At 48.7% G+C, this 19,376-nt stretch overlaps 8 protein-coding genes across 8 annotated transcripts; 6 read left to right on the forward strand and 2 right to left on the reverse strand.

Moving 5' to 3' along the window:
* Positions 1 to 701: 701 nt before the first annotated feature.
* Positions 702 to 2,214, forward strand: POX_h09397 (uncharacterized protein; the record flags this gene model as incomplete). Its single annotated transcript, XM_050118151.1, has 3 exons — positions 702 to 1,159; positions 1,217 to 1,294; positions 1,362 to 2,214. The coding sequence occupies 3 exons, from the start codon at positions 702 to 704 to the stop codon at positions 2,212 to 2,214; spliced, it is 1,389 nt and encodes a 462-aa protein (XP_049964938.1).
* An 821-nt stretch (positions 2,215 to 3,035) lies between these two features.
* On the forward strand, positions 3,036 to 3,182 carry POX_h09398 (uncharacterized protein; the record flags this gene model as incomplete). Its single annotated transcript, XM_050118152.1, has 1 exon — positions 3,036 to 3,182. One exon carries the CDS (start codon positions 3,036 to 3,038, stop codon positions 3,180 to 3,182), a length of 147 nt encoding a protein of 48 aa, XP_049964939.1.
* Positions 3,183 to 4,512: 1,330 nt separating this feature from the next.
* POX_h09399 (uncharacterized protein) lies at positions 4,513 to 5,269 on the forward strand (the record flags this gene model as incomplete). Its single annotated transcript, XM_050118153.1, has 2 exons — positions 4,513 to 4,930; positions 4,989 to 5,269. 2 exons carry the CDS (start codon positions 4,513 to 4,515, stop codon positions 5,267 to 5,269), a joined length of 699 nt encoding a protein of 232 aa, XP_049964940.1.
* Positions 5,270 to 5,594: 325 nt separating this feature from the next.
* On the reverse strand, positions 5,595 to 6,081 carry POX_h09400 (uncharacterized protein; the record flags this gene model as incomplete). Its single annotated transcript, XM_050118154.1, has 2 exons — positions 5,595 to 5,716; positions 5,775 to 6,081. The coding sequence occupies 2 exons, from the start codon at positions 6,079 to 6,081 to the stop codon at positions 5,595 to 5,597; spliced, it is 429 nt and encodes a 142-aa protein (XP_049964941.1).
* A 1,291-nt stretch (positions 6,082 to 7,372) lies between these two features.
* On the forward strand, positions 7,373 to 8,324 carry POX_h09401 (uncharacterized protein; the record flags this gene model as incomplete). Its single annotated transcript, XM_050118155.1, has 2 exons — positions 7,373 to 7,787; positions 7,840 to 8,324. The coding sequence occupies 2 exons, from the start codon at positions 7,373 to 7,375 to the stop codon at positions 8,322 to 8,324; spliced, it is 900 nt and encodes a 299-aa protein (XP_049964942.1).
* A 1,935-nt stretch (positions 8,325 to 10,259) lies between these two features.
* On the forward strand, positions 10,260 to 12,521 carry POX_h09402 (uncharacterized protein; the record flags this gene model as incomplete). Its single annotated transcript, XM_050118156.1, has 7 exons — positions 10,260 to 10,369; positions 10,438 to 10,512; positions 10,567 to 10,642; positions 10,711 to 11,351; positions 11,407 to 11,568; positions 11,683 to 12,225; positions 12,278 to 12,521. The coding sequence occupies 7 exons, from the start codon at positions 10,260 to 10,262 to the stop codon at positions 12,519 to 12,521; spliced, it is 1,851 nt and encodes a 616-aa protein (XP_049964943.1).
* A 1,198-nt stretch (positions 12,522 to 13,719) lies between these two features.
* POX_h09403 (Endo-beta-1,6-galactanase) lies at positions 13,720 to 15,183 on the forward strand (the record flags this gene model as incomplete). The annotated part of the gene is made up of 1 exon (XM_050118157.1): positions 13,720 to 15,183. The coding sequence occupies one exon, from the start codon at positions 13,720 to 13,722 to the stop codon at positions 15,181 to 15,183; it is 1,464 nt and encodes a 487-aa protein (XP_049964944.1).
* A 1,350-nt stretch (positions 15,184 to 16,533) lies between these two features.
* Positions 16,534 to 18,603, reverse strand: POX_h09404 (Phenylacetyl-CoA ligase epaB; the record flags this gene model as incomplete). The annotated part of the gene is made up of 5 exons (XM_050118158.1): positions 16,534 to 17,095; positions 17,220 to 17,644; positions 17,755 to 18,189; positions 18,289 to 18,426; positions 18,511 to 18,603. The coding sequence occupies 5 exons, from the start codon at positions 18,601 to 18,603 to the stop codon at positions 16,534 to 16,536; spliced, it is 1,653 nt and encodes a 550-aa protein (XP_049964945.1).
* Between the last annotated feature and the right edge of the window lie 773 nt (positions 18,604 to 19,376).

Here is a 19,376-nt window from a genome sequence, read left to right on the forward strand (position 1 = left end):
TTATAGCTTCCCATTATTTTTGTTGTCTGGGCCTGCATGAAAACCAAAATATGCAATTAATTACAATTTGTGACACCATCCTTCGATCATAATTTGTCATTAATATTGTGACGTTCTCGACTTCATAAACTAAGTAAACTTGAGACAATTATCAATTACAACTATATAAGCTAACTGAGCTCTTTAACCTTGTAAGATGAAGGTCTAGAACCGCAGAAATTCGTCATTAGGGGAGTTTTAGGTCTAAATTCTATTTTAGCCGCAGCTTATACAAGTGTAGTTGTTCACTGCTGGATCTATGTGATAACGAGTGGGGCCAAGGTAACACTAGAACCAATCGTTCCCGGCTCCGGGTCCCCTACACTGTGACGTTCTCGCCTTCATAGACTAAGTAAACTTGAACAATTATGAATTACAACTATATAAGCTAACTGAGATCCCTAACCTTATAAGATGAAGGTCTAGGACTGGAGAGATTCGTCATGTGAAAATTGCCACCAAACACTGATAATTGTATAGACGTCACTACCAAGACAAACAGCAGTGCTTGACAGGTCATGTTACATTTTACCTGCTGCATCCTGTTATATAAAGCATGCTGATTATCGAGTTATCTGGCATTCAAGACAAATTGGTCTTGGTTGTTGATCTCGAAAGTTTCATTCTCTATCCACTGGCTGCCAGATTTGTATTTTCGCATAATGGCAGTGAAATTCTACGGCTCCCAAATTAGTACAGAGACAGTGGCACCTCTTTCATATACAGGCTCCCCTTGGAGGCTCTTTGTCTTCGACAGCCTGCTGTTCTTGCGATGGAGCCCCTACCTGATCAATATTGTTCTTCCACTGTGGCCCTGTCCATCGCATGGCCTGGACGAACTCTATCCGTCCCTGGCCAACATATATGACATCATCCTTCACACCATTCTCGTCGTTGCACAATCGTTCTTCCTGATTTCTCTGCCATTCCTGATCATAGTCCCCTTTTTCTCCTACATCATCTATATTGGACTATTCCTCGCGTTGAATACGTCCGTGTGCAAGCTCCTCAATGGCAAGATTCCCGAAGACGGTCTCAAGTCAACTGAGGACGATCATTCTGAAGCTTGGAGACGGCACGATGATGAAAGCTGGATCTTCCTCAACGGCGTCGCGGTGGGGTGAGTCTCAATTGGTGTTTCCCATAGTATACGTAACTTGCTAAAATGCCCTCACAGGAAACACTGGCTGCAAAGCAATATTGATAGAATATCACGAACTTTTCACCGTCCAGTGGTAGGGGTGCACAATAGAACGTATGTTCCGTCATTCCTTTCTGTGATCATGTTGGGGCGTCCGAGCCTTGAGTCTAACCTGCACCAGAAACGGCATAATCTTCGATGTTATTCAATGCCTGATTCAACGCACTTTACTCTACAGCAACTCCAATATCCGCCAGTGCTACGTACTCATTAAGAAGGCTCCCTACGAACCTGGAATTAAAAAGGTCGTTCTCATCCTACATTCTCAAGGAGGCATCGAAGGTGGCATGATCCTCGATTGGCTCTATGATGAAGTGCCTCATGATTTACTCAAACAGCTGGAAGTCTACACCTTCGGGAATGCCGCGAACCACTTCAACAACCCTTGTCGAGTCCATATTCCCAGTGTCGGTGCAGGTGCAGGTGCAGGTGCAGGCTCAAAGCCGACCCCTTCTCGATTAAAGACGCGGAACAAGCGCGCAGTTGGCCATATTGAGCATTATGCGAACAGCAAAGACTTTGTGAGCCGGTGGGGGGTTTTGCACTTCATGCGCAAAGTCACCGAAGATCCGCTGGAGAACAGATTTATGGGCCGCGTCTTTGAACGGCTTGGACGCGGGCACCAACTCAATCAACATTATCTTGATAACATGTTCCCACTTGATCCAACTGGACGATTTGTACGTGGCTTGCTCGACGGCGATTTTATGGAGATGGATGCCAGGTTAGGTGGCGGTAAAGAAGCCAGGGAAGGGCTGGATCTGGCCCTTGATGCAACATCAGGAAGCATCGAGCCTGAGGCGAGAATCCCAACTAATAGTCGATCATCAGTGCGGACGGAGAGCCCAAGAGGTAATTCTAGGATTTCGGAAGTTGATGAAGTGGCGGAAACCAACGGAGTTCCCTTGAAAGTGAAGAATTTGAGTCGACTGTGGGCCTACTGCAATGGCGACTCTCCTGCAAGCATGTTGTGAAAAGAATGATAGTCAAAAGGCATATTCGACTTTCCATGTTCCTTAACCTCTGGGTTTCAAATAAGACAGTTCAGCTACCTTCCCAGCGGGTAATAGCCTAGATGACACTGTATATATCACTGCCGAGCTAAGCCTGAACGCTCTCTCCTATCAGTGTCCAGAGTACCACTAATCGATCGAAAATAAATTATATTACTAATTTGCCTCAGCTGGTTGATTTGCGGCGCGAAACGCCGCTTATACAATACGAAGCAAGTTCTGCGGGCAAAATATAGCGCTCTTGATTATTCGAGTCTTAGCTTTCTAATTGGCTGTATCTCGCTTAATACGGAGTGCTGATTAGTTAAATCTAGCGGTATAAAATGACAGATTACGTGTTTGCAGACCGCTTCTTGAGCCTATATCGCTGTAAAGCTCGTCCCCGACTTTCAGCCCGCGTATTTCTGTTAGGACTACCAATCTAGTTCTGTAGAGGTTCGGATCAAAGTAAAGGTCCCAAGGTAACTCTAGGTATATAATTCAGACTAATCGCTAAGGAACTAAGGTAGCTGCTCCTGTGAGTAGTAGTTAGGGCCCGCGGGTACAGCGGGACATAACTACATCTTGCGCAAGAGTACTACGGCGGCCTATAGGCCCTATATGCGTAGTACGGCTGGGTCGTAACAGAGATTATTACACTAGAAGTCCACTTTCGCCTAGATAGTGAAGAGGGGAATGCTCACGGCAGTCTGATCTCACCAGACAGGTCGAGTCATAGAGGAACCAAACCAAACCCACAAGCACGTAAGTCCTAGAATCCTCCAAGGTAATCGTGAGATCCGATGTCAGGTACCAAAGGCAGGAATCAAAAAGAGTGTGACATTGCAAGTGTGAGGAATCCGACTGTAAAGACTGTCCTGAATCCTCCGTCCAAACTGTTGGTCAAGTGTGATGATGATGCCAGATCCCGCAAGCTGGGTCCTAGATAACCTTCCTCGACGGTAAGGCTCTCAGGCATCTCCTACTACTGAACATCCGCCGTTAAGTACATGCAACCGAATCCCCCACTACAATAGTTAATTTTTGTTAACATCTCCTACTTTTGAGATACTACATACTGTTTTTGCTAGGCTTTTCTATACAGAACTTGAATTTTCTTTCGACTTTTCTTGAAGCCATATGCCTAAACTCTGATATTGGCTGGCATATTCGTCACGGTAGGCTTTTACGTTACTATAAGTCTATTTAGACAGTCTATCGTAATATTAAAACTTTGCTCTAACCTATTACTTTTGATTTTGAACCGTAGTTTGAAGAGATCGAGGCAATAAACGACTCTCGCTTTATGCTTTGCTTAGTTCCAAGGTCGTGGATTGTACCATTACAGATGAAATCTGAGTTCGGCGGGCTAAGGAAATTTTGTTCACGTCTTTTTTCGGCGAAAACCCCCGTCAAAATTTTAAACCGTGATGAATTAAGGGAAACCAGTAGGAATCAAACAAACTAGGAACAAGGGATCAAAGAGAACTAAATTTGTGTTTATTTTGTCACGTGGTATATAGGACCGGAAGTCGGATTACTACTTATGAGATGTAACTAAGTTAACACGATACCGTTTGTTCGGGCGGTAAAAGGCCATTGTATAAAGTTCAATCACGGTCTCAGATCCACGAGCCTCAACGGCAGAGTGTGAATGACGATGAAGTCTCATTCTTTTAATAAAGCGTAAGACAATAATTGAGAACTGGTAAAAGGAATTAGTAATACCCAGTCTATATATGCTCCCCGGTCATGATTCCCTGTACTTTCACTTTTATTGTGATACAAGTGATGTCAATCTTAATTAAAGCCCGAATTAGGGAGTCTTTCATTTATGAAATCAAATCATATCATTCTCTTTGACCCTGGCTCTACGTGAAGACCCTAGTAAACTTGTTAGGTAGCATTTCAAAAGTTTAACAGAGCTATAGGATAATATACTAAGAGCATTCAGGAATCTAGCGGACGTTGATCAATTTTGAGAGAACACACTTGTTGTAAAGGGGCTATTACAATAGCGAGACCATCGAATTAAAGATAGTATATGCGTAAACAAGATTGAGTTCTTATCTTTCGGAATAGGTTATTGGCATTGCGCTTACCCACCATCTGATGAAATAGTGTTATATCGCGGTATTGGAAATTACTAAAGGATCCTGGTGCTTCGGACAGTGCATTAGTAATGCTCTCCATAGGTCTCATAATAGGCTCCGTCTCCCCCCTTTTCTTTCTTCCTTGTGACCAAATAAAACCCAATTAAAACCCAATTAACTCGGCGTTATGTACCAGATCCGCTACGCCACCGAGGCGGACATGCCAGAACTATGCGAAATCAATTACTCCAGTTTCAAACAATATCGCTTCCGTTCTGCCGTGTTCCCTGAATCCGATCCTCCGACTCTGAAACGTTTCAAGGCACTGAATGGGATGAAGCAAATAGCCAACCCCGAGATGCACGTTGTTGCGGTGACTGATTCGACGACTGGCCATATTCTTGGGTATGCCCGGTGGTTTATTCCGGAAATCCTCGGAGTGCCTCCACATACCTGTTGCCTTAGTGAGGAGGGAGCGGCACAGGCGGCTGCTGCTGAAAGCCCATTAACCCATGCGCCTCGGCCTATGAACGAAGGGCTTTTCTTCGCACCTCGAAAGCTCCTCGCGGGTACACGAAAGAGACACACTATGGCTCGAGATATAGGTACGTCAAAGTAAAAATGAGCCCGGTTTGAACATCGACTTACTATATCCTTGTTCAGTTTTGGATTTTCTAGCTACTCTACCTTCGCATCGTGGTCGTGGAATAGGCTCCGCACTGTTGGAGTGGGGCATCGCGATTGCGGACACTTTGCATACTCGAATTTATCTCGAGGCCACACACGCTGGCTTGCCGTTGTATCGCAAGTACGGGTGGAAGATTGTGGAGCAGCTCGTTTTGGACCTAGAGTCATATGGGGAATGTGGGCAGGAGATATTTACCCTCATGTTGCGTGAACCGGTATCACTCGATCATTCTGAACCAGCGAAGCTACTAAATTGAACCGGCTTTTTTGTTTTGAAAACACCTCATCATTTTTTCACCAGTTTCTTTTTTTGTGAGTATCTTTAATCAAGCCGGGGCTCTCGTCAATCAAAGTTGATAAATAGGATCCAGTGGCTGTATCTACAGACTGAAAATTTGAAACTCAATAATTCCATTCGAACAGCAACCTGGAATTGTCAAAAACAAAGGCACAACATGAAGAAAAAAAATCACCGAGTATAAAACACCATCACTAAGTCCCCCTGACAACATCACACAGGGTGTGAGTGGACCCTTCTCCATCTGAATGGACCCCCATCACCGCAATAAGGCAGTGTACCCATTACACCTTTTCGCAGGCCGTATAGGCGCCCCCGACAGTAGCACCGGTGTGCTGCATCACTCCGCGGAAATCACCACGGTTATCCTTGTAGTCGGTGACCACGCGGTACGCGCCAGGCTCACCTGCATCACTAGTCAGCATTTTTCCTTTCCATTTAAGATCTGATATTCAAGAACTCACCACCAGTGTATGGTCCTCCGCCAATGACAATGGGGAACTCTCGCAAATCTGTGCCGTCGGGGATGTTGGAAAAGACTTTGCCGTTACCGGCCTGGTTACCAAAGTAGGCTGGGTACCGTCCATAGGTGCGATCATCGACCCGACGGCACTCGTGGTAGGCTGTTCGGATATCGCTCTCGGAGATGGTCGTACCATCCGGGCACTTGAAGTCACCGAGCTTTGCGCGCTTGCTGAACTCAGCCACGGGGGAAGCCGAAGTCAGAGCCATGAGACCGAAGAGAACAATGGACTTGGTGTTGAAGAACATGGTGGCTGATTTGAAGGGTTAAAGTTGCAAAAGAATTTGTTGAAACTGGAGAGGCAGATGTCTTAAGAAGATGGTTTGTCGAATGAGTTGGGAGTCGAATGCTGTGGACGAAGATTTAATTTCAGGTGGAAATCATGCTTCTTTTATATCTTCATGGACCGGACCTTCTTATGCCCATGTCAATTTTGGCCCCCTCTGAGAGATACGTGAAGCGTTGACCGTCGGTCAGCATCTGGGGATCACTCAGCCAAGGGAGGTGTCTTCGATGCCGTCGATGCCCATGCTCTCTCTAGATTCTCATGATGGAATAGGCAGTCTTCGAGGCTCAGTCATCCAAGCCGTTCGTTGCCACCTCTCATGTGGCTATCCATGTCAAATCCGAAACGGCCCCAAGAGTGATCTCTTGGGGCCAGTATCAGATCTTGACGAATGCTTGGCTATTTTGGGCGGGTCTTCGAGATTCTGAAACAGCCCCAGACGATCCCTCTTTTGACACGAGACTGGTATTTAGAAAGTGCACCTGACGAATGATGCCCTAGCAAGAACGCGGAGAGCAGGGCTCTTTGCCCTACCGGGAAGCTTGTTCGGTGGGGTAAGCGAGAGGCAAATATGCTGTCGATCATTCAATTCTTAGGGGGCCGTCCCGCAGAAGGGCACTCAGCCCGTCTTGTCTTCACCAGTTAGCAGCATCGGCCCCCACATTGGATCAGCTGACGCAACTCTTCAATGACAGCCGCGCTCTTGGAAGACTCACCGTCGATGAGATCATCAAGACTCTGACAAGGAATTTCCGTCGCCGTACGCCGGTCTTTGTCCGCTGCCGAATCCAGCGGCTGGTGGTTTTCCGTCCCGTCTTTGTCCTGTCCCCCAAGCGGATGCCCAAACAGAAAGCTGGGGGCCGGAAGGTGATGGCTGTGTCTGGACTGAGAATGGGTTTGTTTGGCCCCCAACCACCCATCCAAGTGTGGTGGCGACCGGTTCGTGTCCCTGCAACAGTCAACCGCGACCAACTTAAAATTGTACGGTACCTGACCCGGTTGCTCTGTCCCGACTGGACCTCTGCGGGTCAGTGTTCCACTCCATTGTCCAGCATCGGGCAAAGCAGCGCAGCGACTGACGTCCCCCACCTGCATCGCGTCATCCGAATCATGGGGCTCTCCTGCTCCAGATTTACTTTATAAGCCGCCGCTCTCCGTCACACTGCACGAATGCACACTTCGCATTTTTAACATCATTTGGTCGACGGCATACCATATATTTTTCATCATTACACATCCTATCGAATCCCATAATGGCGGACCGGAGACTCGCGGCAACCCAGAAATTTATTCGCCAGATTGAAAGCTCGAGCGAATTCCACTTGCTGGACGCGGTGGTCAAGGGCGAGACTACGGTGCAAGATGCAGTCCAACGGGTGGTCGACAGTACTCTGGAGGCATTGGCCGCCCACGGGCCAACCATGCAAGGCGGCATCGGACTGTCAGATTACAACGTCTCCCTGGCAGTCTTGGAGCATGCTCAACGTCTCGAGCCGTCCGACCACACCAAGCTTGTCGACTTTTTGGCTCATCTACAACAACAAAAGGCCCTGGATCCATCCACTCAGGAGCCTCTCAAGGTCCAGGGAGATAGCCTTTGGGCTGATATGCCTTCCTTGGGTTATACCGAGCTAGAGACCTGGTCCGAATTCGGCGGTGCTCATCAGGGTGAGTGCACCGAGGCATGTCGGTCGGAAGACAGAGTACTGACACAAATTAGATCCATGTGATTCAACGATGGGCACTCAGCAGCGCGATCGTTGGACGAAATTGAACGCCTTTCTCGCCCAGCTAACCCAGGCGGCTCAAATTGACTACCCATCCCCCGGCGAGCAGGCTCGGTTTTCTCCATTGGACAAATCTCTTCGTGGCATCTGGACTATATCAAGAGTGCTAGAGAATGAGTCCACGCCGGCAGCACTACACAACACCGCCGCGATGGAGGCTGCTTGTCAATGGTTGATCTTAGCGGCCGACCGGCTATGGGCAAATGTGCTCAACGAGCGTCGATATCCCAAAGAGGCCGGTGCTGGACCAGGGAAGCGGTACAGTGAGAAAGATTGGACGGGTTATTCGAGGGAGCGATGGGCTCTCTGGGCAGATGCGATGAGAGAGGCCCAAGAGGCATGCAAGGATCAACGCATGTCTCAGTTGATCGAGGGCGCTTTGAAAAATCTCAACAAGGCCACCGAGAACGGAAGATAGACAAATAGTGTCACGTGGTGTTTGAAATGTATGAATAGTATCAATGCAACTTTGTTAATGTGCAACGTACCCTCTGATCGCCCCCTTGTTTCCCAATTTGTTGATTAGAGTGCCCCCGCTTGAGCCACAATGCAGCTCGCTCGACCACTTTCTCTTCCACTGACCGGTTGATATGATCAAGACCTTATACTAATGAGAACCTGCCATTGGAAGAAAATCGTTGGTGTGATCCCCCCCGAATTTGAGTTCAGAGGTATGAGCTTAAACGTCTGGCAAAAATTGATGATTCATTAAAAAGGGATTCCCATCCACGCCATCGATGGCACATGCGATGAATACTTCTCCCGCCCTCCGAAAAGAAAGCCGCCCTTTCCCAGTCAATGACGATGCCACTGCATCCGGATTTGGACTTGATACAATATTCGAAAGATCCTTATCCATACTGACGAACAATTTCCATGGTCCGTATTTCATTTTCATCACATTGGACAAGTGGTGATATGTCAGGCTGGTGACCGTCAAAGCCCAGCTCGCCAGGCCGAAGACCTCTCTTCACAACATTGTCTTTGAGCATATAGACGTATCGATCAAAAGGCAGAACAGGTAGATATTCAGGCTGACATTTTTTCAACTACTCCTTGTCAGAGGAGCAGGCTTTTTCTTCGATTGAGCAAGGACGGAATATAATCGGTTGCATGCAAGATGCGGAGGAATGAAAATAAAGGAAATCTGGGAGTCCCAGGGGAGACAGATGGCACCTCTCAATCATATACCCTGCATGCAAGAGTCTCATAGTGTAGTGCTATGATGCTACGGGTGACGGATCTCCTTTGCGCACAAGGGACGACAAATCACGCTCCCTAGCCAGGCGCCAAGGTCGAAGTCCAAGCGCGCAGACCATGTGTCCAAAAGTGTTTACCTGAGCGTTTGGGCTCCTGTTCAGTTTCAAGAGGTCAATTTAGCCCGATGATTGCGCATTAAAACTTGAATACCCCAGGGAATCTCCTCAAGGACCGCGTAAATACCTTTCCTGCAATTCATCCTTCCAAATATTCTCCCTCCCCTTGTCAAGGCCTTGTTCGTCCGATTGAAATCTGGTCTACTTTGATACTGTAACCATGACTTGGAAATTCTCTAATCGTGGAAGTCGAAACGGGACCAGAAATGGGTCATGCGCGTGTGGTTGGAAAATCGGAGGCCGACTCCATGAGAGCGCCGAGACTATCGAGAACCATTAAAGATGCAGGAGAATTTTGAATATTAGGGCACAATTGTTCCTGCAAGACGCAATACTGTAAGGACGCTCATGCTGCGAAACATATTGCTTTGGTGCCTAGATGGTAAAATTTTCATTCAAAAAAGGCAGAAGCCGACATGAAGTTTGACATGGAAGGGATGGGTGGAAGGGTCTGTGTTTACGTCTCCCCCCTGTGTCAAAAATTGGCTCTGAAATCTGACCCTTGAATAATTGGAGCGCAGCTTTGCAATCGTCGTATCGTTCGTGCTCGACGAAACCATTATTGACCTATGGATTACCGCCCATCCTGTCCTTCACCTTTGCAAGAAGCTTAATTCCTGCCACTAGACACTTACTATCTAGATAAGTACGCCCAAAATCATTTTTCAAGAGCTGAATCAGACTATAGTATTACCTTTAGTATCATGGGAGTATCAAGGACGCTTTGTTACAATCAGACAGCTAAAAATTTATGTTTTTGGCCTGCTGCAAGGGATTCACATGATACAGTACTACTGTATGTACTGGAGTCCATCGCGTGCGGGGCCCCGCGCCAAGACCCGAAAAATTAGCCGCCGGAATCGGGCCAGCCCCCCGGATCGAGACATCCGCGACTACTGTCGCCGAATCATGACTTATTCTCATTCTCGACCTCACTCTCATGGATAAGAGAACCATGTCCCCGGAGCCCATCAATGATGGTCACAAGCGCAAAAGAACATCTCTCGCGGTTGGTCATGATCTTGCGCTTAATCTTGGCAGGATTTTCTGACGCCGTCCCCAGTGTGACCCCTGTCGGTATCGCAAAGTCAGGTCGGTAGTGCGAAGATTCGTATACGTGCTCCAAATCATAGGTTGATAATTGACACATTGAAGGTGTGACGGTCGTCGTCCTTGCACCACCTGTAGCCAAGTTGGCACAGAGTGTATCTATGGATCTGAGGCTGTCAAGTAGGTACCGGTATTGGCCCTTAGATCCATAAACCACTAATTTATCGTGTGCAGCAAAAGCAAAAGTGACCTGATTCTGGATGTTGCTATTCGGTCTGAAAACCTGTTGCAGGAGCTAAGCGCTCAACTGGTTTGTTGCCACTTCGCCTGCATGGGCCTCGACATCTGCGAGCATCGTTTGTACTAAGGTAGTCTCAGTCTCAAACTCGAGCAAATCCGCGAAGTCCAAGTCTGGTACGCAGCGCAATATCGCCTCAAACTGGAGTCTCGCCTAGCGCTGCCAGCAACATTCATCGTGGGAATAGTCAAACTGACCACATCTCTAATGCAACGCTCTCTCCGTTTCATGCATCAACCACCGAGCATATTCTGTCATGGCCGCAGTTCATCGAATTTGGGAGTCTCATCCAAGGCAAAGGACTTTCGGTATTTCACTTGGAGCAAAGTCGGCTACCTCACCCACAGCGACCAAATACTGTGCTACCTTTCGTGTCGCAAGAAGAAGTGGAGCGCCTTGTACAAAGCTTCGAACGTGGCATCAATTTCTGGTACCCCACGATGGCCCGTCATGTGACAGAGGACATACGGAGCCGTTTAGTAGCGGCCAAATTTGATGAAGATACGTATTCGTGTCTATCATTTCTGGTGATGGCTTTGGGTTGCGCTGGTGAGCTCGTTGGGTCCTTATCTTATCCCGGAGTGCGGCAGCCGGATCAGACCAACCAGCAGAATCAATGGCGGCTGTTGGCCGACATCTATTTTGACTGCGCGTTCAAAAAGATTCACATAGCCCAGGCTGAATTTTCCGCGGAGGCTGTCCAATGCTTATTCTTCACGGGGTAAGTGCACGATCCCAAGGATTTCTCATACTTTCCGACTAATCAACCTGTCCAGACTGTACTTCTCCTATCTGCAGCGACCACTTCAAGCCTGGTCTTTCATAAGTTCAGCTGCAACGAAATGCCGATTACTCCTATCATACGAGTCCCCAGACAAAAGTCCAGAGCAAATGGAAAGCCTTCGCCGCATCTTCTGGTCATGTTATATTCTCGAGAGGTGCGCCTCCTTTCCCTGCATGTGTTTTTCCTTTTGAATTTCCAGTTTCTGTTCTGTAGAGATCCCCGCTTACCCCAATTTGATGCCCATCTGACTTTTTCGTCCAATCAACAGTGACTTTCTCGCTGAGTTGGCTGGCCTTCCGCAGACAGGCATTGCAGACATTGAATCCTCGGTTCCTCTCCCTGGAACTTATTCTACGCAGGATTCGAAGGTTGACCAAGAGCAATCGTCTCTTTACTTTCTTGCTTGCATTTCTATGCGACGCCTCCTCAACCGCGTCCACGATCTTCTGTACGCTCGTGGGGCCGGTGTGGGATTTGATACCAGTCAATTTCCCTCTGTCGTCTCCGAATTGGCCTTTCAATTGGACGAATGGAAGGAGCTTCTGCCATATCCGTTCCAATTTTCCGTCAATCTAGAGCCCACGCGCACCGAAGAAGGCGCGTTTCTGCGGCAACGATACCTGACTTGCAAGAGTGTTATTTACCGTCCGTACCTGACATGGGCACTGTCCAACGGTGAGAATATCGAAGGATGCCCCCCTATAGTGATGGAAGGGTCCCGACTATGTCTTCAATCTTGCTGGATGCACGCGCAAAATCTGCGTGGATTGCGTCATACAATTATGGTCGACACGTGGATCTGTTCGCTCTCGTGAGTTTTCTGAGCAACATGAATTCCTTGCGCAGACTGACCAACTTAGTAGAATGGCATCGGTGATCCTCATCACATTGGCCGCATCAAGGGTGCGCGCTCTTCGTCCGTTGATCACACCCGAAATCGTCGAGATCGGATCTCATCTTAGTCAGCTGCTCACTCAGTGGACGTGCATACCAGGTGGACCAAAATCTCCCAGCGTAAATCAGAGCATCGATCTGATCGAGAATGTCTCTAAACTCCTCCAATTCACATTGAGAGACAGGGCGAATGGAGACCACCGGGGCAGCTAATCACGGAATGCTTGTATGCAGCAAATTTGTCCAGACTTCCCTCACATTATCCGTTGGCCTCGCCTCGCCTCTCAAAATAACCGAATTTCAACCATTTGTAAACTGAGGATCACAGCCACCCTCTCTTGTAGTAAGGGAGTATGCAGTCGGTCTGCTCTTGACTCGACAGATTCCGCACAAAAGATGTATAGTACTCTCATCTCCACAAGCATGGTATTGTCACTTTCCATGGGTACGATTGACCAAAGAAATCGTGACCGCTTTGAGTCCTTTGTTTCCGATTTTGAACCGGTCGGGATGGAATTTTATATGGCATTGAATCTCTAATTGACACAAGATGGCCCTTCGAACCATCGGGACTGCAGCGAAGTCCAGGCACCACTAGTCTATCTCACCATGGCCAGCAATTACTGGGGGCTTCTGGCTTTATGAGCACAAGACCTCCGATGCGGTCGCTCACCCGTCAATGGCGATCACGTGCTCTGTGGAAGTGGCGCGATTGTACCGCTTCTCCGCCGGAGTGGAGGGTAAGAATTCTGCCGGGAAGTCATGCCCTCGCGTCTCATTCGCGTCGCGGCATTCTGGCATTACGATGCGATTATATTGCCACCGTCCGCCTTATTCCTCTCAATGTCATTCTCTTCCAGATATTGATAACAGCTAAAAATATTTCTCGTATTCAAGACCATGTCATGGTAAGCGACCGCAAAGGATGAGGGTGAAGCCATGGGTTTGAGTTTGGCATAGGGGTCTCCTCCCCCATCAAGGCATGGTGACTGCCATCGGGGAACTCGGATCCGTGCTATCGAGAAGCAGGCGGGGGGCCTACGCTACCTTGCAACTTCGTGCAGTTTCTCTGTCGATCTTCTCCGGCGGGGCACGCCTTTCCCCCGCAAAAGATGCCAGAAAGGATACGACTAAGCCGAGGCCATGACTCTCCTCTTTGGTGGTAAATTCATTTAGGTCGGCACTTCACAAATGGGTATGTAGCCCTCTACGCAATTCTGCAAGAGGTCTCCACCATCAATCTTCATCCCGACATCCCCGGCACCCCCGACACCAGTGGACTCGCTCGAACATGGGGTGCGAGGAAAGAGATAAATCATGGGATTGACCCCGCTTGGACATGGGAGATTCTTTCCCCCAGAAGAGAAGTCAAGTTGTATCACTCGAGATATCATCTGTCCGAATACGCCAGATGAGGCCGTCCAAGAACCGCGAATGGCTTCTGAGCCTGGCGTTAAACGCCATGGCGCTGCCCTGTGTCCGTGCAGACATGACCACAACCATCAGCTCGACCACAAACTGGGGTACATGGGAAGGCTTCGGCGTATCCCTTGCCTGGTGGGCTGCAGCCTTTGGCTCCCGCAGTGATTTGGCGGACATCTTCTTTTCCACCAAGACAACGACCTACAGTGGCAATCGTGTCCCCGGATTGGGGTTCACTATCGCTCGTTACAATGCCGGCGCCTGTAGCTCAAATACAATAGATGGGTCTGCGATGGTCGTCTCACCCAAGATGATCCCTTCTCGACAAGTGGACAGCTACTGGCTGGACTGGCACAGTACCTCTCCCTCCTCGTCAAGTTGGGATTGGAGCGTCGACGCCAACCAGCGCAACATGCTGTCCATGGCTAAAGCGAGAGGTGCCACAACGTTCGAGCTGTTCTCGAACTCCCCAACCTGGTGGATGTGCATCAACCACAATCCGTCGGGGTCTGATGACGGAACCAGCAACAACTTGCAATCGTGGAACTATGATCAGCACGCCATCTACCTGGCAACGATTGCCGAGTATGCCGCAGCTCACTGGGGTGTCTCTTTCCAATCGGTGGAGGCTTTCAATGAACCTGCTTCCGGGTGGTGGAATGGGCGCACCGGAACACAGGAAGGCTGTCATTTTGATGCCAGTACTCAGGCCACAGTGATTGGGAACCTTCGGTCGGAGCTCAATGTTCGAGGGCTCAGCTCCACTCTCATCGCGGCCTCTGACGAGAACACCTACGATCTGGCCATCTCCACGTGGAACAGCCTCGGCAGCACAGCGACGCGCCAGGTGGGGCGAATCAACGTTCACGGCTATCAGTACGGTCAAGGTCGACGGGATACTCTGTATAGCTTAGCCTCCGGTGCAGGCAAACGACTTTGGAATAGCGAGTATGGGGAGAGTGATGCCACCGGTCGCAGTCTCGTGGACAACCTGTTGCTTGATTTCCGCTGGCTTCATCCGACAGCATGGGTTTATTGGCAGGCGATTGATGGCGGTGGCTGGGGGCTGATCGAAGGCGATAACGACAAGCTCACCCTGGGCGCCGTCAGTCAGAAGTACTACGCGCTCGCCCAATTCGCTCGACATATTCGGCCGGGAATGCAGATCCTCGACGGTGGCAGCAATTACACGGTCGCGGCGTACGACGCCAATGCGCACAAGCTGGTCATCGTGGCGGCGAACTGGGGTCCCGCTCAGTACCTCAACTTTGATCTATCTCACTTTAGTAAAGCAGGAGTAAGCGGTGCCCTGGTTCCCCGCTGGATCACCCAGGTTGGTTCAGGGGCCCAGTACGTCAGTCATAGCGACACGTACCTGAGTGGCAGCAAGTTCTGGTCCTACTTCCCTACTGGAGCCGTGCAGACCTTCGAAGTGGCTAATGTGTCACTTTAACTCTTGTTTTTTTTTCCAACCACATCATCGCGGTCGTACGTTTCAATGACTCACACAACGGGGAAAGTGTCGCTTTCAGGTCTGTCTGTCACGCGTACGATATCGTTGAGCTTTGGATTGTGGATCTAATATGATAATGCTCCCCAATGAACAATTATGCTCTTTTCTGACGGCAGATATCACTATGTTTTGCTTGTGAGCAATCCATCGCGATACAAATAATGATCTTCCATTCTCCATGGGTATCTCTTGATATTCCAAGCCTCCATCCATGCAAGCTTCACACTTTGGACTTGATTCCTTGTCATCAAGGCGCCGGTATACACACACCTCTGCTCAATCAAGCGCAAATGAAGGCAAGAACAGTAGTACTCGTAGTCAATTATAGAAAATTTTATTTGCAAGATGCGGGCGTGCTGTCGAATGAAAGTTTGTATCATCGCTCAATGACCTATGAACAAGCTAGGCTGCCGGTGGCTCACAGTCCTGATTTTCGTTTGGCTTTATATGCCACTACAGCCATCGAAAATATTTTGTCCTGGTCGGTCATAAATTGCTTTGGTTGACGGAGAATCTACATGTTGGTTTGTTGGCCATGTGTGTCACCATCTTCATGGTGGGTATTCTCCGTATGGCACCCAGAAGTAGCTATTCAGTCTACTGGGCTGTCAGCTTCGTGCTCCTTCTTTTTCGCCTTTGTGTACGATTCAATCGTTGGTCCAGTATGCTACTCTTTGGTCGCTGAACTGTCATCCACTCGACTCCGAGCCAAGACAATTGTAATTGCGAGAAAATGTTACAATATCGTCGGTCTTGTAGTGAATGGCTTGGTCAATTACCAATTGACACTATCAGCATAAAATTGGGCACTAAATGCGTGGTCTTTTGGATGACTACATGCTTCTAGTGTATCGTGTGGGCCTTTACAGAATTCCCGAGCCCAAGGGCTGAAACTATGCCGAACTGGACATTCATTTAGAGTCGCGAATGCCTTCTCGGTACTTCGCACGGTCAATTGTAGCGAATGGAGGTGATGTCCATTAAATTGAACAGGCCCAAGACGGATACTTTCTATAGCTTGGATTTTTGATGCGTGAATGAGAGATTGAGAGCTCCGCATTCTGCATCAGCGTAATAATGTCGTCTAGTGTTTACCTTTTACCCTTGATTGAGGGCGTCTGGCATCAAATTCTCATGCCGTGGCTTTTAAAGTAAGTTGTTTTTATAAAGGTCTTGTGGTGTGATCAACAAATGTATTCGGTGCACTCTAAACAGGTGGTATCCAGCTGATCTCTTCTTCAATATAAATTCATCCAAGACCTGAAAAGGTTCGGATCGGGGGAGTCTTCCTCACAGCCGTGGCAGGGTTTGCTGCGCCCTTGCGCTCTCTCGTCTTGCCTCCTCTCGAAGAATCCGCTTCAAAATCTTTCCACTGGGATTTCGTGGAATGCAAGTCACAAACTTTACGCCTCCCGTAAGGGCTTTGAATCGTGCTAATTTTCTGAGGACTTTTTCTTGAATCTCTTTTTCCGTCAAGTTTTGACTTGCAGGCCCCGGTCGGCGAACGACATATGCTCGCGGGAACTCTGTATGTGCGCCGGGGAAGGTGACGCCAATAACGGCGGCATCAACGATCTGCGGGTGCGAGAGAAGAACGGCTTCAAGCTCGGGCGGTGCCACTTGGAATCCACGAACCTTGATCAATTCTTTCTTCCGATCAACGATGTACCACTTGCGACTGAGTTGGTCACAGTAGGCGATGTCCCCTGTCTTGAACCACCCGTCCGCATCGAAGGCCTCGGCGTTTGCTGCGGAATTCTTGTAGTATCCTGGCGTGACGGTCGGCCCGCGCACGCATAACTCTCCGCGAACTCCAAATGCGGAGATATTTCTGCCTTCGTCATCGATAAGTCTATAGAATAAGTCAGTACTGTCAGTTTGAATTTTCTAGTGCCTTTGAGGGAGCGAACGTAGTTCCCGGGCCGCTGAGGCAAGGCATTCGGTTCGGGAGGACCAAAATAGGCCAGTACACTCACTTTGCCTCAAGATTCGGGATGAGTCGTCCCACAGAGCCCGTGTCGTCGGATTCGGGATACCGAAACATTGTCGCAATGCACGTAGTCTCCGTCATCCCCCAAACCTGATTGAATGGGGCGTCTTCTCCCAGGAGCGGTCGGAAGCGGGCTTGAACACCTTTGTCCAGGGGAGCTGCACCACAAATTGCCAAGCGGACTTTACGAAGAAAACGGTTTGAGGTGGCAGTAGCGGACATCAATATCGTGATTGCAATGGGTGGGACCAGCAGCAGGTCGGTCACATTATGCTGTTCGACGGTTTGGAGATACTTCTCCAACTCAAATCGTCGCAGCACATATGCAGGGCTGCCTGATTTCAAGGTGGATATATGAGTGAAACCTGCTGCTGCAGCATGAAATATCGGTATTGCGACGGCACGAGATACCTGCATTTTCAATAACAAATAATTAGCGACAGATCAAGCCTGGGTTCATTGTGTGGGAGGGATTTCGGCAGGGCTTGAATTCACGAGAGGACTCTCCGGATGATGCTTACAGGGTAAGGGCGTGGGTCTCGTTCCACAACAATCTCGTGCTGTGCAACTAGATTGTGATGGGTGGTGATAACTGCCTTGGGAAGACCAGTTGTACCACTACTGAACAGTCTCGCAGCAGGAGTGGCTTGAGCAGTGTCCAGGTCATCGAACCTGGCCCAGTCTTCCTCGCCGAATTCAAACAGCTCTCTCCAGGACTTGAAGCCAGGTGGGACGGTTCGACTGATATTGTCAAAAATCCACAAATTGCGATGTGAAATGCCGGTTTCCTTGCTAGCAATAAGAAGAGATTCCATGATCTCTGGCTCGGTAAAGAGAAATTTGGCATCGGATGCTCGAATGTGGTGAGCCAGCTCCGCATAGGTATATGCTGGGTTCGAACCGGTAAAGACGCCCCCAGCACCGATGATAGCAAGCACAAGAATGCTATAATTGATCTAGAAAAAAATCAATTCTCCTTTGAACAACTTATTCAACACGATTCAAGAGAGAACTTGGTTCTGAGGCAACTGGAAGTACCTCCAGTAGGCACGTACGTCGTTGAACGAATGTATGAGGACGCAGTCCCCTTTACGATGGCCTGATGCTCGCAAACCCGCAATCAGCTTGCGGATCAGTTGTCTTGCCTGGTTGTACGAGATTGAACGACTGGGGTTGTGAGCATCGACGTAAATCTACCAGAGCAGATCCAGATGGAGCATTAGTCAACACTAAAAGACACGCTTTCACTTTTCTTGAGCTAGACAGGCAATCCTTACCGGCTTATCTTGGTCATATTGCGGTTCGTCAAATATATACGACAGCAGGTCCTTTGTCGGAAGAGCATACCTCTCGGACGGCTCAAATATCATGATTGAATGGGTCAGGTGATATTGAAAGAGTAATGGAAATATAAGCGACACACCGAGAAAAATTCAGTTTATGTATGAGGTTCGCAAACCGGAAGATTCGAGCTCGGGGATATCGATTCTTCTTCAACTCAGATGAATTAGCAGTGAGCGAGATAGACCGGGCGCTGATCGGTCAAGAGATACGCTAAAAGGAATCTCTAGAGCTACCGGTCAATCCAGCTTGATCTCCATAGGTGTGGAGCAAACGCACCGAAATCCCGAGGTGATTGGGGAATTTCATGCACTTAACTATCAACCGCAGTGTGAAATACGTGCTAAGCGCCAGATGCCAGGACTATCAGAGGCCTAGTATTGATATGACTTGACGTGAGTGAAGGAGGTGGGTCAGTAGAAAGCGCCTACTTGCGTGGCCAGCTCAATGGAACCTAGCTAAATTAGGTGTTGGAAGCTGTGTTGGTTCAGCGGCTACAGAGGGCGCTGGAGACGAGATGAACATTTCCTCTTTTAGTTACCAAACTTCATGCAGCAGTAGCGTAGCAGACGATCGAAGCCTATATTGCCCCTCCGGCGAACTTTTGTGATTCAATGCGATTCAGTGCAGGTGCGGTGCGTCAGCGAAGTGTATTCAGTTTCTGGTGATTACAAGAAAGGTGTACTCTCTTGCTATACATATGCCAAGTCCTCTGCATTTAGAACATTTTAGGTACTCTGTCTCAATTTTTCTAGTAGAGCGTTAGTTCTTGCTCACAATTGACCAAAAAGGTAGCCTTATA

This window comes from Penicillium oxalicum, chromosome VIII, assembly GCF_001723175.1.
Source record: "Penicillium oxalicum strain HP7-1 chromosome VIII, whole genome shotgun sequence".
Taxonomy (NCBI): Eukaryota; Fungi; Ascomycota; class Eurotiomycetes; order Eurotiales; family Aspergillaceae; genus Penicillium; species Penicillium oxalicum.